The sequence below is a fragment of the Leucoraja erinacea genome, chromosome 2 (assembly GCF_028641065.1).
Source record: "Leucoraja erinacea ecotype New England chromosome 2, Leri_hhj_1, whole genome shotgun sequence".
NCBI classification, from domain to species: Eukaryota; Metazoa; Chordata; class Chondrichthyes; order Rajiformes; family Rajidae; genus Leucoraja; species Leucoraja erinaceus.
In genome coordinates, this window is record NC_073378.1 from 74,607,463 (window position 1) to 74,625,097 (window position 17,635).

Below are 17,635 nucleotides of genomic sequence, written 5' to 3' on the forward strand. Positions count from 1 at the left end.
AGTTAACAAATAAGAAGCAACACCAATTTTCCCACACTACATCATTAATACCACACCTGAAACCCACATAACTCTTAAGAGCCTGTCCCACGAGCATGCGACCTGCATGCGGCGAGCGTGACCAAACCGGAAGCGGGGGCCGCACGGAGATCGAGTGATCCCCGTACAGGGCCGGTCCCACCAGCATCCGCCTGCATGCGGCGAGCGCGACCAAACCGGAAGTGGGGGCCGCGAGGAGGTCGAGTTAGTGACATGAAGTTCGAGAAAAGTCCACGGGAAGTTCGCGCGTGTTGTACGACATCAAGATGCTGTGCACCCCCGTAGAGGTGGCAGCGAGCCGGCAGGCCGTTGCGGCGCAGAATTTTTGAACACGGTCAGTTTTTCAGCCCCACGCGATGTCAGGACCAGCTCCGCATATCTCCATATAGCTCCGGCGATCGAAGTGGGACCGGCCCCGCGAGGCCCTACGGCTCAAGCGACCACGTTAGTTCGCGCTTGCTGCATGGAGTCGCATGCTCGTGTGGCAGGCCCTTTACCTCTGAGATCTGAAGTTATGATTCAAATACAAAACTTCTAAGTGCAAAATGTTGAAACAGGGAACTATAGATGCTGGTTTACAAAGACAGTATGAACATCTAATTCTCTAATTTTAGTTAATCTATAACAATTCACCCACTCCCCTTTATCCCAACACCCTTCTTTCTTGCTGCCCCCCGGTGCCCCATGGGGACTCGTGCCTATTTTACCCCTCCCCTCCAGCTATATTCCTTCCTCTGGCTTTAGAATTTGCAGCTCTTCAATGCGATTGTCTAACACTTTCTGTTTTTTCATCTCTGGTCTTTGTCAAACGATCTGCCTATCGAGCCCTCTGTTCACCTATTACCTGCCACGCTTTGTCCTGTCTCTCTTCTCTTCCAGCTTCCCCCACCCCATCCAATCAGTTTGAAGAAGTGTCCCGACCTGAAACATCACCTATCCATGTTCTCCAGTGATTCTGCCTGACCCGCTCCAGTTACTCCAGCACTTTCAAAGACCAAAAACCAAGGCAGGAGATTCTCCCTGTAATCGTGACCAATATTTATTTCCCAATCAACGTCATCAAAGGCATATGATCAATGTCATATTGTGGGAGACCTACTGTGTGTAAATTGGCTGCCATGTCTCCTACCTTCCAACACGGTCTTCACGGCAAAACTACATTATTGGCTATGAAGCACTTGGTGTTTGATATGTAAAATGCTGCAGAAATGCAGGGTTTTTTTTGTCACTTGAAGCAAAAGCACAGCACAACAGATTGATTACTAACATGCGGAAGCTTCCACCAATTGTGAGTCTCCAGTTCTTACTTACATGCTTGAAGTTCCTGAATGGCACAAATTGAACGATATCTCGTAAAACTGGTTCTCCCTTTGGGGATCGGAGAATACCATCATCTCCATCCAGCATCTGCATGTCACTGAAGTCAGCGTTCCCAACTCCCACTATGATCACCGACATGGGTAGGTGAGAGGCATGTACAATGGCATCTCTGGTGTCTGCCATGTCTGTAATCACTCCATCCGTCAGTATCAGAAGGATAAAGTATTGCTGTTAAACAAAAGAAACATTTAGAATTCCAATCATAAAATGTTACTTCATGGTGGGAGGTTGTTCAGTCCTTTATTCCTCTGCGCTCCCTTATCCAATTCATCCCAAAATCACAGATGGATCAATTTATTGTTGAAAGTTTCTAATTAATTTATAACCATCTTTTTAGACAATGTATTCCAGGCCTGCACTGCCATAAAACAAATTAATCTATGTTTCAATGCAGAAATTAATGGGTTTCTTATTCACCAAAATCAACCAGCTGTTTGTAAAGTCAGTAAACAATATTTCCCTCTGCTTTGCACACAAGGGAATCTTCCTGTCAGTCTACAAGTGATTCCTCTCAAGTTCTTAAGAAGGAACTGCAGATGCTAGAAAATCGAAGGTAGACAAAAATGTTGGAGAAAGTGCTAGTGAGAGCCTCATCTATAGTAGGGGAGGGGAACCCCCGTTCCTTGAAGAATGAGGACATTTCCGATGCCCTAGTGTGGAACACCTCATCTTGGGAGCAGATGTTGCGTAGACGGAGGAATTGGGAGTAGGGGATGTAGTCCTTATAGAAAGCAGGGTGGGAAGAAGTGTAGTCCAGATAGTCAGTGGGTTCCGCAAGAGAAACCTTTCCCTTGCAACCGCAAGAGATGCTACACTTGTCGCTTTACCTCCCCCCTCGTCTCCATTCAAGGACCCAAGCAGTCATTACAGGTGCGGCAGAGGTTCACCTGCATCTCCACCAACCTCATCTATTGCATCCGTTGCTCTAGATGTCAGCCGATCTACATCGGTGGGACCAAGCAAAGGATTTGCGATCGTTTTGCCGAACACCTCCGCTCGGTCCGCATTAACCAACCTGATCTCACGGTGGCTCAGCACTTTAACTCCCCCTCCCATTCCGAATCCGACCTTTCTGTCCTGGGCCTCCTCCATGGCCAGAGTGAGCACCACCGGAAATTAGAGGAGCAGCACCTCATATTCCGCTGGAGCAGTTTGCACCCCAGCGGCATAAACATTGACCTGCAATATCCGGTAGCCCTTGCTGTCTCCTCTCCTTCTCAGCTCTCCCTCAGCCCTCGAGCTCCTCTTCTTCCTTTCTCCCTTTCTTCTCCCCCCCCCCCCACCCTACATCAGTCTGAAGAAGGGTTGCCTATTCGTCCAAAACGTTGCCTATTTCTTTCGCTCCATAGATGCTGCCTCACCCGCTGAGTTTCTCCAGCACTTTCGTCTACCTCTCAAGTTCTTTTCAGTTTCAGCTGCTCTTTGAGCTAATTAGCTAATTTAATATGGGTTGAGATCCCACAGCCACAACATTCTGTATATTTTCTAAACTGACATAATTGTGTGAAGATCAAAAACATTGCAATAATATAGACCTCAATTTTAATTAATGCACCCATGACCAATCCACTCACTCCACCAGTCTCATGGGCCAGAGTGGCGTGCAGAGGGACGGTACTTAAATAAGACTGTCTCACAAAATAATTTTAGTGATAGGATATCCTTACTTTACACAGGGGATTGGTGCCTTGTATTGACTGAACTAAAAACCCATTAAAGTGACATGACGCCTGGTGTTGAGAGTTAGATGTGAGTATACTTGGTCGAGGTTGACAAAGAGGTGCCCTCAATGCATTCTATTAAAGGGACTTTCACTGGGAGATGCCAGGAGGATGTTTTCTTTGGGTAGTGAGTCGAGAAACAGAGATCACAATCCCAGCAGAAAAACCTAGACATTTACGAATGAGATGAGGGGACTTCTTCACTACTGGTTAGAAATGTTTTTAATTCTGCATGTTGGAGGACTGTGGATGGTTCATTATTAACGATATTCATAACTGAGTAATTTTAGTGCTGAGATAGGTGCTTAACCTTAATCTTACTAAATGGCAAGACAAACACTAATAGTAAATTGACGTGCTACCTCTTTATTATGTGTTTTTCCTGTGCTCATTTGTTAATTTGTATTGTCCTGCACAAATTAGGTCTTCTTCATCTTGCTTATGGTGTACACAGCTTGTAGGACAACTTGTTCTATTTGATCTTATTTGATTGTGCACACTGGATTGATTGTAATTGTCGAAACCATGTTAAGGTTGCAATCTCCCACCACCATAAATTAAGTGAATGGGAGCCACTTCATCCCTATAGATGATCCCAAATACAAAATGAGCCACAATAACCTTCCTTGAATTATTTAATATTATCTCCTAAATCTATAATCGCTAGCACGTTGGAAGTCAGAACCAGGTAGATTGGGAATATTTGCACTTGTAGGTTCCCTTCAAGTCCCACACTATCCTGAACTTGGAAAATATATCACTCTTCCTTCAATATTGTGTCTAAATCCCACATCTCTCTACATCAGCATTAGGGGAATAACTTCACCAGGAAATCTTAAATGGTTCAAAGATGGTTTTCTCAAAGGTAATTAAGAATGTGAAATGCAGTTCATAATAATAGCTAACTTATTCTATTAAATCATTTAAACATCGAATCTAGTTATGACATTTTTAATACTTCTGAATCAATTGATTAAAATCTTCTGATTATCATTACAATTGTCCAATATCCATCTTCCTATTTGCTATTTGGTATTCCTCAAACTGGCTTAAAAAATGACAAAATGCTCAACTTTCCCAAAAAGAGAACTCTTCCACACGGCAAAATTCTTTAATTTTTTTTAGCTTTTTGTCTCTATGGACCTTTCTCCTGATAAGCAGAGATGAAATATGCCCAAATCGAGTTTAGCTCATAGCACACAACAGAATATAGATTGGAGCAACAGAGTATGGTGCTAGAGTAACTCGGCAAATCAGGCAGTAACTCTGGAGGAAAAGGGTGGGTGACATCTCGGGTTGTGACCCTTCAACGTCGCCCTTCCTTTTTCTCCAGAGATGCTGCCTAATCCGCTGAGTTACTCCAACACTTTGCATCAATCTGCGGTATAAACCAGCATCTGCAGTTCTTTTCTGCGCACAACAGAATGAATGGCCAAGACTGATAAACTAACAAATGGTACGGATAACCCTGCATTAAAAGTTAAAAAGAAAAACATTTCTTCAAGCAATAACAAGAGAAAGTACTGAAAATATTCAACAGGTCAGGCAGCATCTGTGGAGAAAGATGCTCCCATATGAATTTATAATTGACTTCAGGAAGTGAAGCTGTACACATGACCTGGTGTACATTGATGGTGCAGAAGTAGAAATGGTTGAAAGATTCTTAGGAATTAATATCACCAGCAATTTGTTCTGGACCAGCCATGTTGAAGCTATGGCCAAGAAAGCAGACCAATGCTTCTACTTCCTTAGAAGGGTTGAGGTATGGCATGTCCCAATTAACCCTCACCGACTTCTACAGATGCAAGGTAGAAAGCATTTTATCAGAATGCATGACAGCATGGTTTGGGAACAGCTCCATCCAAGACCACAAGAAACCACACGTAGCACAGATCATCACGCACCAGCATAATCAAGGTCCAGTATCACCCCGATCACTCCCTCTTCTCCCCTCTCCCATCACATACGAAGTACAGAAATGTGAAAACGCACAGCTCCAGATTCTGGTATTTCCAAATACTGGAAATGTGAATGTCTGGACCTTGGTGGAAGGTATGAAATTGGAGGAAGGCTGTTTTACAACATTACTAGGTAGGCACCAGGCAGAGTCAATTGGGAGCAGTTGTTATTGCCCAAGTCCACATCTGACGAGGGGGTTGATCAGCGTTCAGGACTGGCATTGAGACGACCTTTGAGTAAGATGGAAGAAATAAGGATGGCAACGTGGATTTTGTAAATTTGGTCAAAAATAAAAGGTTAGGTTTAGAAACGCGAAATCCGACCTTTGAGGAATATAAAACAAGCAGGAAAGAACTCACGTGACCTCGGCAAGGCCAGCAGCATAATCAAGGATGTTGCACCATGATCACTCCCTTTTTCCCCTCCCCCCCCACCCCACCCTCTCCAATCAGTCAAATGGTATAGAAGGGTAGAAAACGCACACCACCAGATTCAGGGACAGTTTCTTCCCAGCTGTTGAACATTCCTCTCATCCAACTAGTGTGATCCAGAGACCTTTGGAGACCTTTGAACTAGATTTAATTGTATTTTATCTTACACTATATGTGTACCCTTTATCTGTACACTGTGGATGGTAAGATTGTAATCATGTATTGTCTTCTTTGACTGGATAGCATACAACCTCGGTACATGTGACAATAATGACAAATTCAAACTCACTCATAGTGTTAACTTACACAGAAATTAGTCATCCTCTAGTCTTCTGGAACTTTGCCTTTGGCTATCAGGGCCCCAACTAATTCCTCATTTGCTTTCCATAGCAGCTCGGGATAAATCTCATCCAGCCATGGGGATTTATCATCTTTTATGCACCCCATGACACCTAACACCTTCTTAATGCTGATCTGCTCTGGATTATCCACAGCCTCTCCTTGGTGAATACAGATGACAAATATTAATTTCGGACCTTGATTAAATTGCCAGGCTCCACACATAGATTACACCCATTTGGTCCTTAAGGGTCCCACTCCATGGTTACCCTTCTGCTCATGACAAATTTACAGAATATCCTGGGAATCTTACTTGCCAGGAATATTTCTTGCCCCCGTTGTCTTCCTATTTCCTTTCTTACGTTTTTTCCTACACACACTATATTTCTCAAGAGACATCTTCAGCCCCTCAAATGTACCTGCCTTATGTTTCCTCCTTTTTCCCGATCAAATCTTCAATATCCTTTTCATACAAGGCTTCCTACTCCTGCCATTTTTGTCTTTCACCATTCCTGGAACAAGCAGGGATTGAACTCTTCCTAACTGTCTTTTAAAATATATCTACTTATATATGCAAATCCCACAACCTCATTCTTAACGTGGGAAAAACTAAGGAGATGGTGGTTGACTTCAGGAGGGCGGGGAAACATCACCATGCACCTCTGCACATCAACGGAGCTGATGTGGAAAGGGTCAGCAGCATGAAGTTCTTAGGACTACATCTGTCTGATGACCTGACGTCCACGGCCAACACCACAGCTCTGGTCAAGAGAGCCCAGCAGCGACTTCACCCCCTCCGAAGACTACGGAAAGCAGGCCTCCCCACCACACATCTACGGACTTTTTACAGGGGGACTGTCGAGAGCACACTGACATACGGCATCACTTCCTGGTTCGGGAGCTGCAAGGCGTACGAACGGCACCAACTGGACAGGATAGTGAAGACCGCAAGCAGGATTATTGGGGCTCCACTCCCCTTCCTGCTGGACATATACAAGAAGAGATGCATCAACAGAGCCATCTCCATCATCAAAGACCCTTACCACCCATCGCATGACTTTTTCACCATCCTCCCATCTGGGAAGAGGTACAGGAGCATCAGCTGCAAAACCAGCAGGATGCTCCTCAGCTTCTTCCCACAGGCTATAAGACTGTTAAATGAACTTTCCCCCCTGCCAAGTATCGCGCACAAACCCCCCACACTGCAGCAGAGCCACTGTTGTGCCGCTGCCGGTCGGAACGGCTGTTGAATGTTATTGAATGTTATTAGAGGGTTAAATTGTTCATGACATGTATTTTAATTTTAATTGCTATTTATTTTGTAACGAAAACTGAATGGACACTGGTTGAGAAACGTTTTTTTGTTTCCTCTGAGTATGCGAATACTCAGGAAATGACAATAAAGATTTACAATTACTTATTCATTTTCCCGACATGCATCTGTTCCTAATCTACTTTGCCAAGGTCCTCTCTTACAGTTAAAATTAGGTTGCCTATAAATCAAGATTTTAACTTGCAGATTAACCTTTCCATAATTATCTTGAAACTTATGGCATAATGGTCACTGTTCCCAATTTACACTTTCACCACCTGCCTGGTTTCATTTCCTAAGATAAGATAGAAAGCTGTCCCATCTTTAGTATGACGCAGATTGATAGTCATACAGCGTGAAAATAGACCCTACGGATCAACTTGCCATTGCCAACCAAGATGTCGCACCTACCCTAGACTCATCTGCCCTAAGAGTAGGGTGACCAATTCTCTATCCAGTCAACCAGCTTTCTCTGGATCCCACATGATCTAACCTTCCATAGCAGCCTACCATCCCGCAATGTCTTGCTGAAAATCTCTTGCTGAAGTTCATATTGACAACATCTACAGCTTTGTCCTCATCAACCTTTATGGTTACTTCTTCGAAAATCTCATTCAGATTCGTAGAGACATGATCTCCCACGTACTAAACCATGCTGACTATCCCGAACCAGCCCTGTCTATCTAGAATGAGTATAAAAGTGACATAACATTTAATACAGAGAGGTGCAAAGTAATGCATGTTGGCAGAAGGAATAGGGAGAAACAATATGGGTTTCATGGTACAGTCTGAAAAGTGTGCAGGAACAGAGGGACCCAGGCGTATATGTGCATTGACCTTTGAAAGACCATTTAATGATAGTGGTTTATAAAGCTGGCATCCTGAAGTGAGAAAGTTGGATACTCATAAGAACAGTTGCCTTTCATAGTGAACATATGAATTTACAGATTAGGAGCAGGAGTGTGCCATTCAGTCTTTTAAGCCAGTTCACTATTTACTAAGATCGTGGCTGATCTGATTGTAACCCTCACTTCATTCTGCTCTATTGTAACCATTTAGGACCCTAAGTTCTATCCATGATCACTCACCGTGGCCTCTTTTGTGTGCATTTCCTCCGAGGCAAAACTGGCCACCTTCTGAATAATTGGAGCAATGTTCGTTGGTCCATAAAGCTGGATTTTTGGAAGGCACTTCTGATAGGCTTCAACAACTCCCTGTATACCTTGGGAAAAAGTATAATTAAGAAGGAGCATGAATGTCTAGCAAAACCATTTACTGCACACAATATTCCTCCATCGGGTCATTGCAAGAACTAACAAATCTATGAAAACCGTGTCTGAGACAGAGAGAATTTCTGCTGTTAGAATTTACCTGCACATTCTGAATTGTCCTCATTAAAGTTGATTGCAAAGTCATGGGACACCTGGAAGTCATTAATTGAGAGAAAAAAGAGAATGGTAGACTTTTGCTGAATAGGACTTGTTATTGTGAAACATTTCATATGAAAATTTCAATAGTTGTTACACATGTTTGCCGTAGAAAGGTGTTCACCAGCACTCCTTAAAGCTGTCTCCAACTGCCTAGAAGGACAAGAACATCAGTTACAGAACCACTGCAAGTACACCTCCAATTTGCACATCATACTGTCTGGGTCAAATCACTGGAGAACTTCCTTTAGTGTGCCATTCCCCAACTAAAATTGGAGATGTTATCATTTGTTAAACCAGGGCTATATCAACTCTCTTAGTTGTAGGTAAAAGATCCCAAGGCACCATTTTAAAGAAAGGTAGAGACATTTTCCTGGCATCATATACAATTTAAAATATATATATATATTTAATTAGCCCCACAATTGTTGGGAGGAGGAGGGTTCCTGTGCACAAATTGGTTGTCACATTTTCTTTTATATGTGAAGCCTTTTGAGATATCATAAAGCCACGAAGGCCACTGTAAAAATGCAATGTGTAGGAAAGAACTGCAGATGTTGGTTTACACCAAAGATCGACACAAAACGTGAAAGTAACTCAGAGGGACAAGCAGCATCTCTGGGGAAAAGGAATAGGTGACATTTCAGGTCAAGACCCTTCATCAGACTGAGGCAATCCACCCTTTTCCTATTTACTGTCAATGACTCCTTTGTAATGCCTAATGACGTTGGTGCTGGAGATATATTTCTTATGGTGTTGCCTTTGTTTTTTGAAGAGGAACATTACAGTGATAATTAGAGTCCCATAAAAGGGGAGAGTTATAGATGAAATGCAGATTAAATTATATTTTTCTGAAAACTGAATTTCTAATCATATAAAGGCAGCAATAGATCCTGGTTTTAATTCCTCGTTGATTTTAATTGTGATTTTAATTCAGTTGTGCAACAGCTCTGCACCTGAATGACAGCTTAGAATTATTCTTGAATCTGTGCCATGGAAATTAAGCCCATAACTTTGTGACTCAGAGCAAACTGCCAGCCAGTCACCAATGCTTCTAAGGCAATGAGTTATAAACTCAGCTGGTGCAGTTGGAAGATAACTTGGAGTGTCTTAATTCCTGGGTTTCACTAACGTGCTGCTGCTCCATTCCCTGTCAAAACAATAACTTGGAATGGATACTGTTTAACATATAATGCCTTGTGGGTGCCCACTGAAATGCAGGTATTGTGCATTGAGTTTGGGGTTCTGGAAGGCACACACATGAGTGAAGTCTGCTAAACTGGTGAGATCAATTGACAATTGAAAAAGATAAATGCTAATAGCTCCTGCCATGTTAACTGTAAAAAAACAAGCCTTCTAATCATGTTAAAATGGTAAGCCCTCCTATTTTTTGCTACAGAATAGAAATGATGCAATTAATTTTTAGTCAAATCTGTCATCTGGAAGAAGATTTGGGCATTTGAAAATGATTAAGCCAGAAGGTAATACAGGTGATTTTAGCAAAATGTAAACAAAAAATTAAAACATACATTGAAAACAAAGCACCAAAATGTGCTCCCACATATAGCAAAGTGTCATTACGTTTAAGTGAGACTGAGAGAAATATATTGCCCAGGCTACTGGAGATAATTCATCCAGATTAGTGCAATGCGATGGTTTATAATCATCCGAGTGAGATGAGTGTTTCCAGTTAATGAAATATGGCACCTTCAGTAGTGCAACAGCTCTGCACCTGAATGACAGCTGAGAATTATGCTTGAATCTGTGCCATGGAAATTAAGCCCATAACTTTGTGACGCAGAGCAAACTGCCACCCAGTCACCATTGCTTCTAAATCAATAGATTGTGAGTTTGTATCCCATTCCAGAGACCTGTGCACAAAATCTAGGCAGATGCACCAGTGCAATAGTGAGGCAGTGCTGCAATGTGTACATTGATTGCATAATTTTCAGTTCGCTCTTAAATTTTCAATTAGATTTATTATTAAAGCACTGTGCAAAAAAACACGAAGATCCACTCGAATCATGGCAGGAAAGGTCAGATGTGGGACATAAATTAATAAAGTGCAAATGTGAAAAGTAGCTAAACTTGAAGAATGAAAATAAATTATATGGGCTGCCAGAGTGAGTAACAGTGGTAGAGTGGTTATGATGTTCAGATAGAACCGGTTACTATAAATGCAGAGATAGAATGTGACGTGTCAGAGGGTTGGCAGCTTTTATTCTTCAGATCTTTTCTCGGAGCCTCAGGTTCTGGGGTAAATCTTCCCTATGTTGCCAGTTGTTAAAAAAAAGCAGCAGGCATCAAATCTTCTGCTGTTATTTATCCTTTGCTGGTTGCCCATTGAAAACACTAAAAATAAATCAATAGCTACTGATCCACTCAGCGGTCGAGAATGCAACCCACTCCCCTAACAAGTAACTTTTTTTTCAAAACGCCCTAGAGAAAAAAGATACACCAGCAATTTGTTGGGACATTATCTGTAACCATGAAACAACGCTGAGCACAGAAAGCAATTGCATAACATGAGCAAAGTTTCACAGGTTCCCATTAAATTTTATGAGCAATTGAAGCAATGTTGTTATCTAATCAGGGAGATTTCCTTGTAACACCTTGTGTCCAGAGGAAATAGACTAAAAGCCCTGTCCCACGATACGAGTTCATTCCAAGAGCTCTCCCGAGTTTGCCCTGATTCGAAGTCGGAGATTTACGGTAATGGCCACTCGTCGGTACTCGGGGCTCTCGTGGACATTTTTGAACATATTGAAAAATCTTCACGAGTCTTCTTGTGCTTACCTGCCGTTAGCGAGTCTTCCCGAGTACCTGCCGTTAGCGGTACAAGCCGCTAAGAGACGTCCCCGAGCTCCGACGTACCCGCTACGTTCATTCTCCGTGCTTACTACGAGTTTGGTTTTTTTTAAACTCAGGAGAGTTCTTGGAATGAACTCGTACCGTGGGACAGGGCTTTTATCTGGAGATTCATCCTGGTGGTACAATTCACAGTCTCTGAATTTAATTCCATTGATTGGGGATACATTTATGTACTGTTGATAGGAGCCGCCATAACTCTGACATCACATCCTCACTACACAGTATGAGAGGGGATCATATTGAAACATATAAGATTATAAGGGATTGGACATGCTAGAGGCGGGAAACATGTTCCCGATGTTGGGGGAGTCCAGAACCAGGGGCCACATTGATATGAGACATATAAGAATAAGGGGTAGGCCATTTAGAATGGAGATGAGGAAAAACAATTGTGCCCAGAGTTATGAATCTGTGGAATTCTCTGCCTCAGAAGTCAGTGGAGGCCAATTCTCTGGATGCTTTCAAGAGAGAGTTAGATAGAGCTCTTAAAGATAGCGGAGTCAAGGGATATGGGGAGAAGGCAGGAACGGGGTACTGATTGTGGATGATTAGCCATGATCACAGTGAATGGCGGTGCTGGCTCGAAGGGCTGAATGGCCTACTCATGCACCTATTGTCTATTGTGTGCAATTTGGTCTCCTAATTTGAGGAAGGATATTATTGCTATTGAGGGAGTGCAGCGTAGGTTTACCAGGTTAATTCCCGGGATGGCGAGACTGACATATGATGAACGAATGGGTTGACTGGGCTTGTATTCACTTGAATTTAGAAGGATGAGAGGGAATCTTATAGATACATAAAATTCTTAAAGGACTGGACAGGCTAGATGCATGAAAAATGTTCCCGATGTTGGGAGAGCCCAGAACCAGGGGTCACAGTTTAGGAATAAGGGGTAGGCATTTAGGACTGAGATGAGGAAAAACTTCACCCAGAGAGTTGTGAATCTATGGAATTCTCTGCCACAGAAGGCAGTGGACGCCATTTCACCGGATGTTTTCATGAGAGAGTTAGATTTACAGTAGCTCTTAGGGCTAAAGGAATCAAGGGATATGGGGAAAAAGCAGGAACAGGGTACAGATTTTAGATGATCAGCCATGATCATATTAAATGGCGGTGCTGGCACGAAGGACCTAATGGCCTACTCCTACACCTATTTTTCTATGTTTTTATCTCAGAGGATTCTTGTTCATACTCACTTTAAAATCAGGTGGTATTCTTGCTCCAAATCCAAAGGCTGGGAACATTTTATCACTGAAATAACATTAAAAAATAACATTAAGTCTTGCGCTAATAGGAAACACATCACCAATTTATAATTGTTTAAGAATTGCTGTGTGTATAAAATGATCTATTCATGGGACGGAGAAAGAATGAATGGGGATCCGCTACATTAATTAGTCCAGTGGCCATTTTAACCAATCAACAGTCAAAGCATCAAAATATTCAAATTGCTTCTTCCTTTAGTGGCATATACATTACAAGATACAATAGCTACCAAATGCCGAGTGAAAATTATTCCTGTGAATCACCTCATGATTCAACATTGATATTTTTGCACCAATATTATAAATTTTCATCAAAAACAGAATTTTCTTTATTTTTATTTAACCTTTATTTAACCAGGAGAAGTCTCATTGAGATTAAAAATCTATTTTACAAGAGAGTCCTGGCCAAGACAGGCAGCAGCACAGTTCCACAGTTACAGACAATAATTTAAAAACAACAGAGAACATATAAATAGAGTCACAGTCAGAACATCATCAAACAAAGCATGTACAGACAGAGGAGCCCGCTTCAACATCATTAAGAAGGGATTTAAATCTGTTTATAGAAACCAGCTCCTTAAGTTTCAGTTCATTCTGCAGCTGGTTCCATGCGAAGGGAGCAGCATAACTAAATGCCCTTTTCCCCAGTTCAGTACGGACTTTAGGTACAGTTAGTAAGAACAAGTGCGTGAGGGTTTTAAAATTAGTAACAAATCTCAGTGCTCCGTGGTAGACCGTGTCCAAAGACTGTAGGCATTTTGAAGATGCATTCATATATAAAACATCACCATAGTCCAACACAGACATAAACGTTGCAGCAACAAGTCTTTTTTTGGCTTCAAAAGAAAAACAAGATTTGTTTCTAAAGTAAAACCCTAATTTTATCTTTAGTTTTTTCACATCGATAGACTTGCATTTCTACAGCACTTTTACAACCTCGTACTGGATGGGGTAGCATTGTTAGTTATAATTTTGAAATAGAACACCCAATTTCTGCACAAGAAGTTTCCTCAAATGACAAGTTATAATGACTGGATGAATCCTGTACACGTTAACTGAAGGACAAATATTGGCCTCAACACTGGGGAGAATTTCCCTGCACTCCTTTCAATGCAGCAACTTAATTTCCAAATTATAGCATTTCTGAAAGTACAGTATTCCCTCAGGATATCTCTGGAATTCAGGATAGATCTATTATTAGAATTTTCTATTAGGTTGGGTGATCATTGGAACCACATTAGGAGGGAGCTTGAGAAATAATACGTCCATGGCACCAGGTTAAAAACTTATAAAAAATTAGACAGATATTGTTGAAAATAATGTAGACAGAACTCATTAATATTCCCATAGAATATTAGGAGCATAAATTGAGTTTAGTTGAACTTTTTTACTAACTATTGAAATGCTCATAAATGATGTGAATATGCACTTAAATATTCATTTTCTAATTTCTCTATGGTTCCCATCCCTTCCTATCTCCATAATTCCAAATGTTTGAGATTGTTGTTGTCATATTTTGGGCTATTCATTATCTTTCAATTGAATTGGTTCTTTAAGGAGTGATTTCAACCTACCATGATCTATCTGGAATGCCCTCTACATTTCTCTCCATCTTCTTTTCTCTTAAGACATTCCTTCTAAACTATCCTTCTGGACAAGCCGTTGGTCATTTTTGTTAAGTTCCCATAATGCGTCTCTTAGTTAAATTTAGCTTAACAAGGGCAATGCGTTTATGTTTTGTATTGTTAAATGCATTACCTATAGTGCCTGTTATTACACAAAGACACGCCTTAATTGTTTCCACCATACTACTGCATATATATTGGGATTTGCAGCCCTTGAAGAAAGGAATGCTGTTCCATCCTATTCAGTCTTTCCTTATAATAAACTGTTCCACTCAGGAAACAATGCAATGAATCAATATTACACTGTCTCCAGAGCAGATATATCATAGAATATACAACAGTACAGTACAGAAATGGGCCCTCCGGCCCACAATGTTTGTGCCGAACATGATGAACAGCTAAACTGATCGCAGTTTAGGAGAAAATCTAATTGCAAAGAATTCTCTCCAGCAGTTTTCCTATCACTGATGTGGGTCTCACTGGCCTATATTTCCCTGGTTCTCTCTACATTCTTTCGTAAACAAAGGAACAACTTTGGCCATTCTCCAGTCCTCAGGCTAGACAAGAAACATCCCAATGTAAGGAGAGAAAAACTGCACATGGTGCTCCATATCTGCAACCAAACATCTATACAATTGCAGCAAAACCTCCTTACAATTGTAATCTAAGCCCTTTGTAATAAAGGTCAGCATTTCATTTCTCTTCTTATTTGCTTGTTGTTCTTTATGCATGGTTTGGGAACAGCTCCATCCAAGGCCGCAAGATACTGCAGAGTTGTGGACATAGCCCAGACCATCACACAAATCAATCTGCCTTCCATTGACTCTCGCTACACCATGCTGCCTCGGCAAGGCCACCAGCACAATCAAGGACCAGTCTCACTCTGTCACTTCGTGTTCTCCCTTCTCCCATCAGCCAAAAGATACAGATGTTTGAAAATGCATACCTCGAGATTCAGGAGCAGTTTCTTCCCAGCTGTTAACAGGCAACTGAACACTCATCTCACCAGCTAGACTGGTCCTGACTTCCCACCTACCTCATTGGACTATCTTTAATCAGACTTTATCTTGCATGCACTAAATGTTGTACCCTTTATCCTTTATCTGTACACTGTGATTGAAATCTTTGATTGCAATCATGAATAATCTTTTAATTGACTGGATAGCAAGCAATTAAAAAAAGTTTTTCACTGCACCTCGGTACACGTGACAATAATAAACTAAACTAATTGTACACCAATATTTATAGGTCTCTCCCAATATAAAATATGCTCTGTTTTCCCATTTTATTCTTGGTAGGAAAAGTCATAACGAAAAGTGCATCTTGTTACCAGAATAATATGACATGTACATCACTCAGCTGAGTTGTTTGTTGTTCAGAAATAAAAGCTTGCAAATGCTTTCTCACTGAAGCAGTTACTTTAAATTATTTGCAGAAACTGTAAATGCAGATGAAATTCGTGTTTAAATCCATTGATATCAATACTTCACCTACAGTGCAATCTCTATCTGGTTCTTAGGAATAAGCCGATAAGGCAAGTACCAATCACTCGGCTCCGTACCTCAATGGAATAAAACTCGAGCCTTTTGGTAGCACTTTTACCTGTCGTAGTCCTGGCAGATTTCTCCCACAGCTACCAATGCTTTCAGGTATTCATTAGGCTGGAAGGGATGGATGTAGTGCAGGGAGCAGCTATTTCGAGGGTCTCCATTGGATGCTGTGAAATCTATAGCAACCTGCAAGACCAAAAAGCACAGTCAGTCGTCATTAACAAAAATCATTAATAAACCCCTTCAATTGATGGAGGACAAAGTCAGAAAGCCAAATTATTCTAAATGTTAGAAATGTAAAATAAACACATATTAAAAATATTCAGTAGATCACGCAGCATGTGGGGAAAAAGAAACAAAGTTAGCGTTTCAGACTGAAGATAGTTCCTCCAAACTCTTGATGAATTACTATTGACACCATCTCTCTTTCTCGTGGACGCTCTGCTATTATTGTGGACATTCCTTGAGACACCACAATGGAGTAGGGGAAGCGTTGCTCTCTTATGATATTACAAAGTGGGATATCGGTTATTGTAGATATTGTCATGATATTGTTAGAGAAGAAATTCACACAACATCACTGATTTCATGCTGAGGTGATATTAGCAGCACAGTGGAAAATAATATTTAACAGGAATTGTGTGCATGTGATTTGGTGTGTACAAGTTTGTCTGGGGGGGGTGGGATTAAAATGCAAGTTTGTATTGGTTGGTGGAGAGGGATTTCCTCGGGCTGCTAGCTGATGAAGAAAAATCGTACGCGCTTCCCGTTCTTGGTTTAAAAAAAAAAAGATTGCTGGACCATTGCGTCACTGGATTGAACTTAAACGCGACTCAAAATGCCTTCAACGCCTTCAACATCACGGATCGCAACATCAGGACAAAACAAAATGTATGTCATTTATTTAACATATCATGCTATTTGTTGTGGCTTAATTGTAATCTTATGATGATGAGAAAATGTTATTTAGGCATTTTACGAATCGGCCATGTCTGGCCTGCCGATATGAGCTTAAAGATTATGGCAACGGCACCATTCCAATCGATCACATTCCAGAAACATCAACTCCCAAGATAATCAAATTCATTATTTCTTTGCACATCATGTCATAAGAACATCTAAATCATCTATATTTTGTGTTATTGTCTATCCATGATCAATATTTTCATACTAAATATCCACAATACAGTTTTAGTCAGATGTACTGTGCAAAAAATAATGATCTTGATTATCTTGAGAGTGGATGTTTCTGGATTAATTCGTGGGAATTAAAAATTAAATTCCTTCCATTTGGCATATAAATTTATGACAAAGTGAGATTTTAAAATCATGTTATAATGTGAATTCTTGTGAATGGGATCAGTTTGTTATTTGGATATTTAGGTTATTTAAAATGTTTAGCCTTTTCTTAAGAAATGGATAGATGTTTAGATCTAGTAATTGATTAGATGAAACTGATGAATATGATTTTTTTTGGGGGTATTTACTATTTGTTTAGCATTTAACTTTATCATTTCTAACTTTTGCTTTCTAAAACTGCAAATAATAACTTGGTTCTGTTAATGCTGTTCATTGTTGTTTTTCCTTTACATTTTAAACAGATGTCTCCGAAGAAGAAATGCAAAATTGTCAATCCAAATGCCCAGCAAAAGAGACTGATTTAGACAGCCTTCGCAGAGATTATCCGAATTTGGGCTACTCCAAATGTGATGATCT

At 40.9% G+C, this 17,635-nt stretch overlaps 1 protein-coding gene across 1 annotated transcript in view; it reads right to left on the bottom strand.

Annotated features, from left to right (window-relative positions):
- The window catches only part of cpne4b (copine IVb), a 310,526-nt gene that overhangs the window by 11,642 nt on the left and 281,249 nt on the right, over nucleotides 1-17,635 (bottom strand). The window contains exons 11-15 of the mRNA XM_055658639.1: nucleotides 15,972-16,105; nucleotides 12,676-12,730; nucleotides 8,553-8,604; nucleotides 8,270-8,403; nucleotides 1,351-1,587 (exon numbers count right to left, since the gene is read on the bottom strand). Of these exons, the coding sequence (XP_055514614.1) occupies nucleotides 1,351-1,587; nucleotides 8,270-8,403; nucleotides 8,553-8,604; nucleotides 12,676-12,730; nucleotides 15,972-16,105 (612 nt within the window). The remainder of the gene's footprint in view (nucleotides 1-1,350; nucleotides 1,588-8,269; nucleotides 8,404-8,552; nucleotides 8,605-12,675; nucleotides 12,731-15,971; nucleotides 16,106-17,635) is intronic.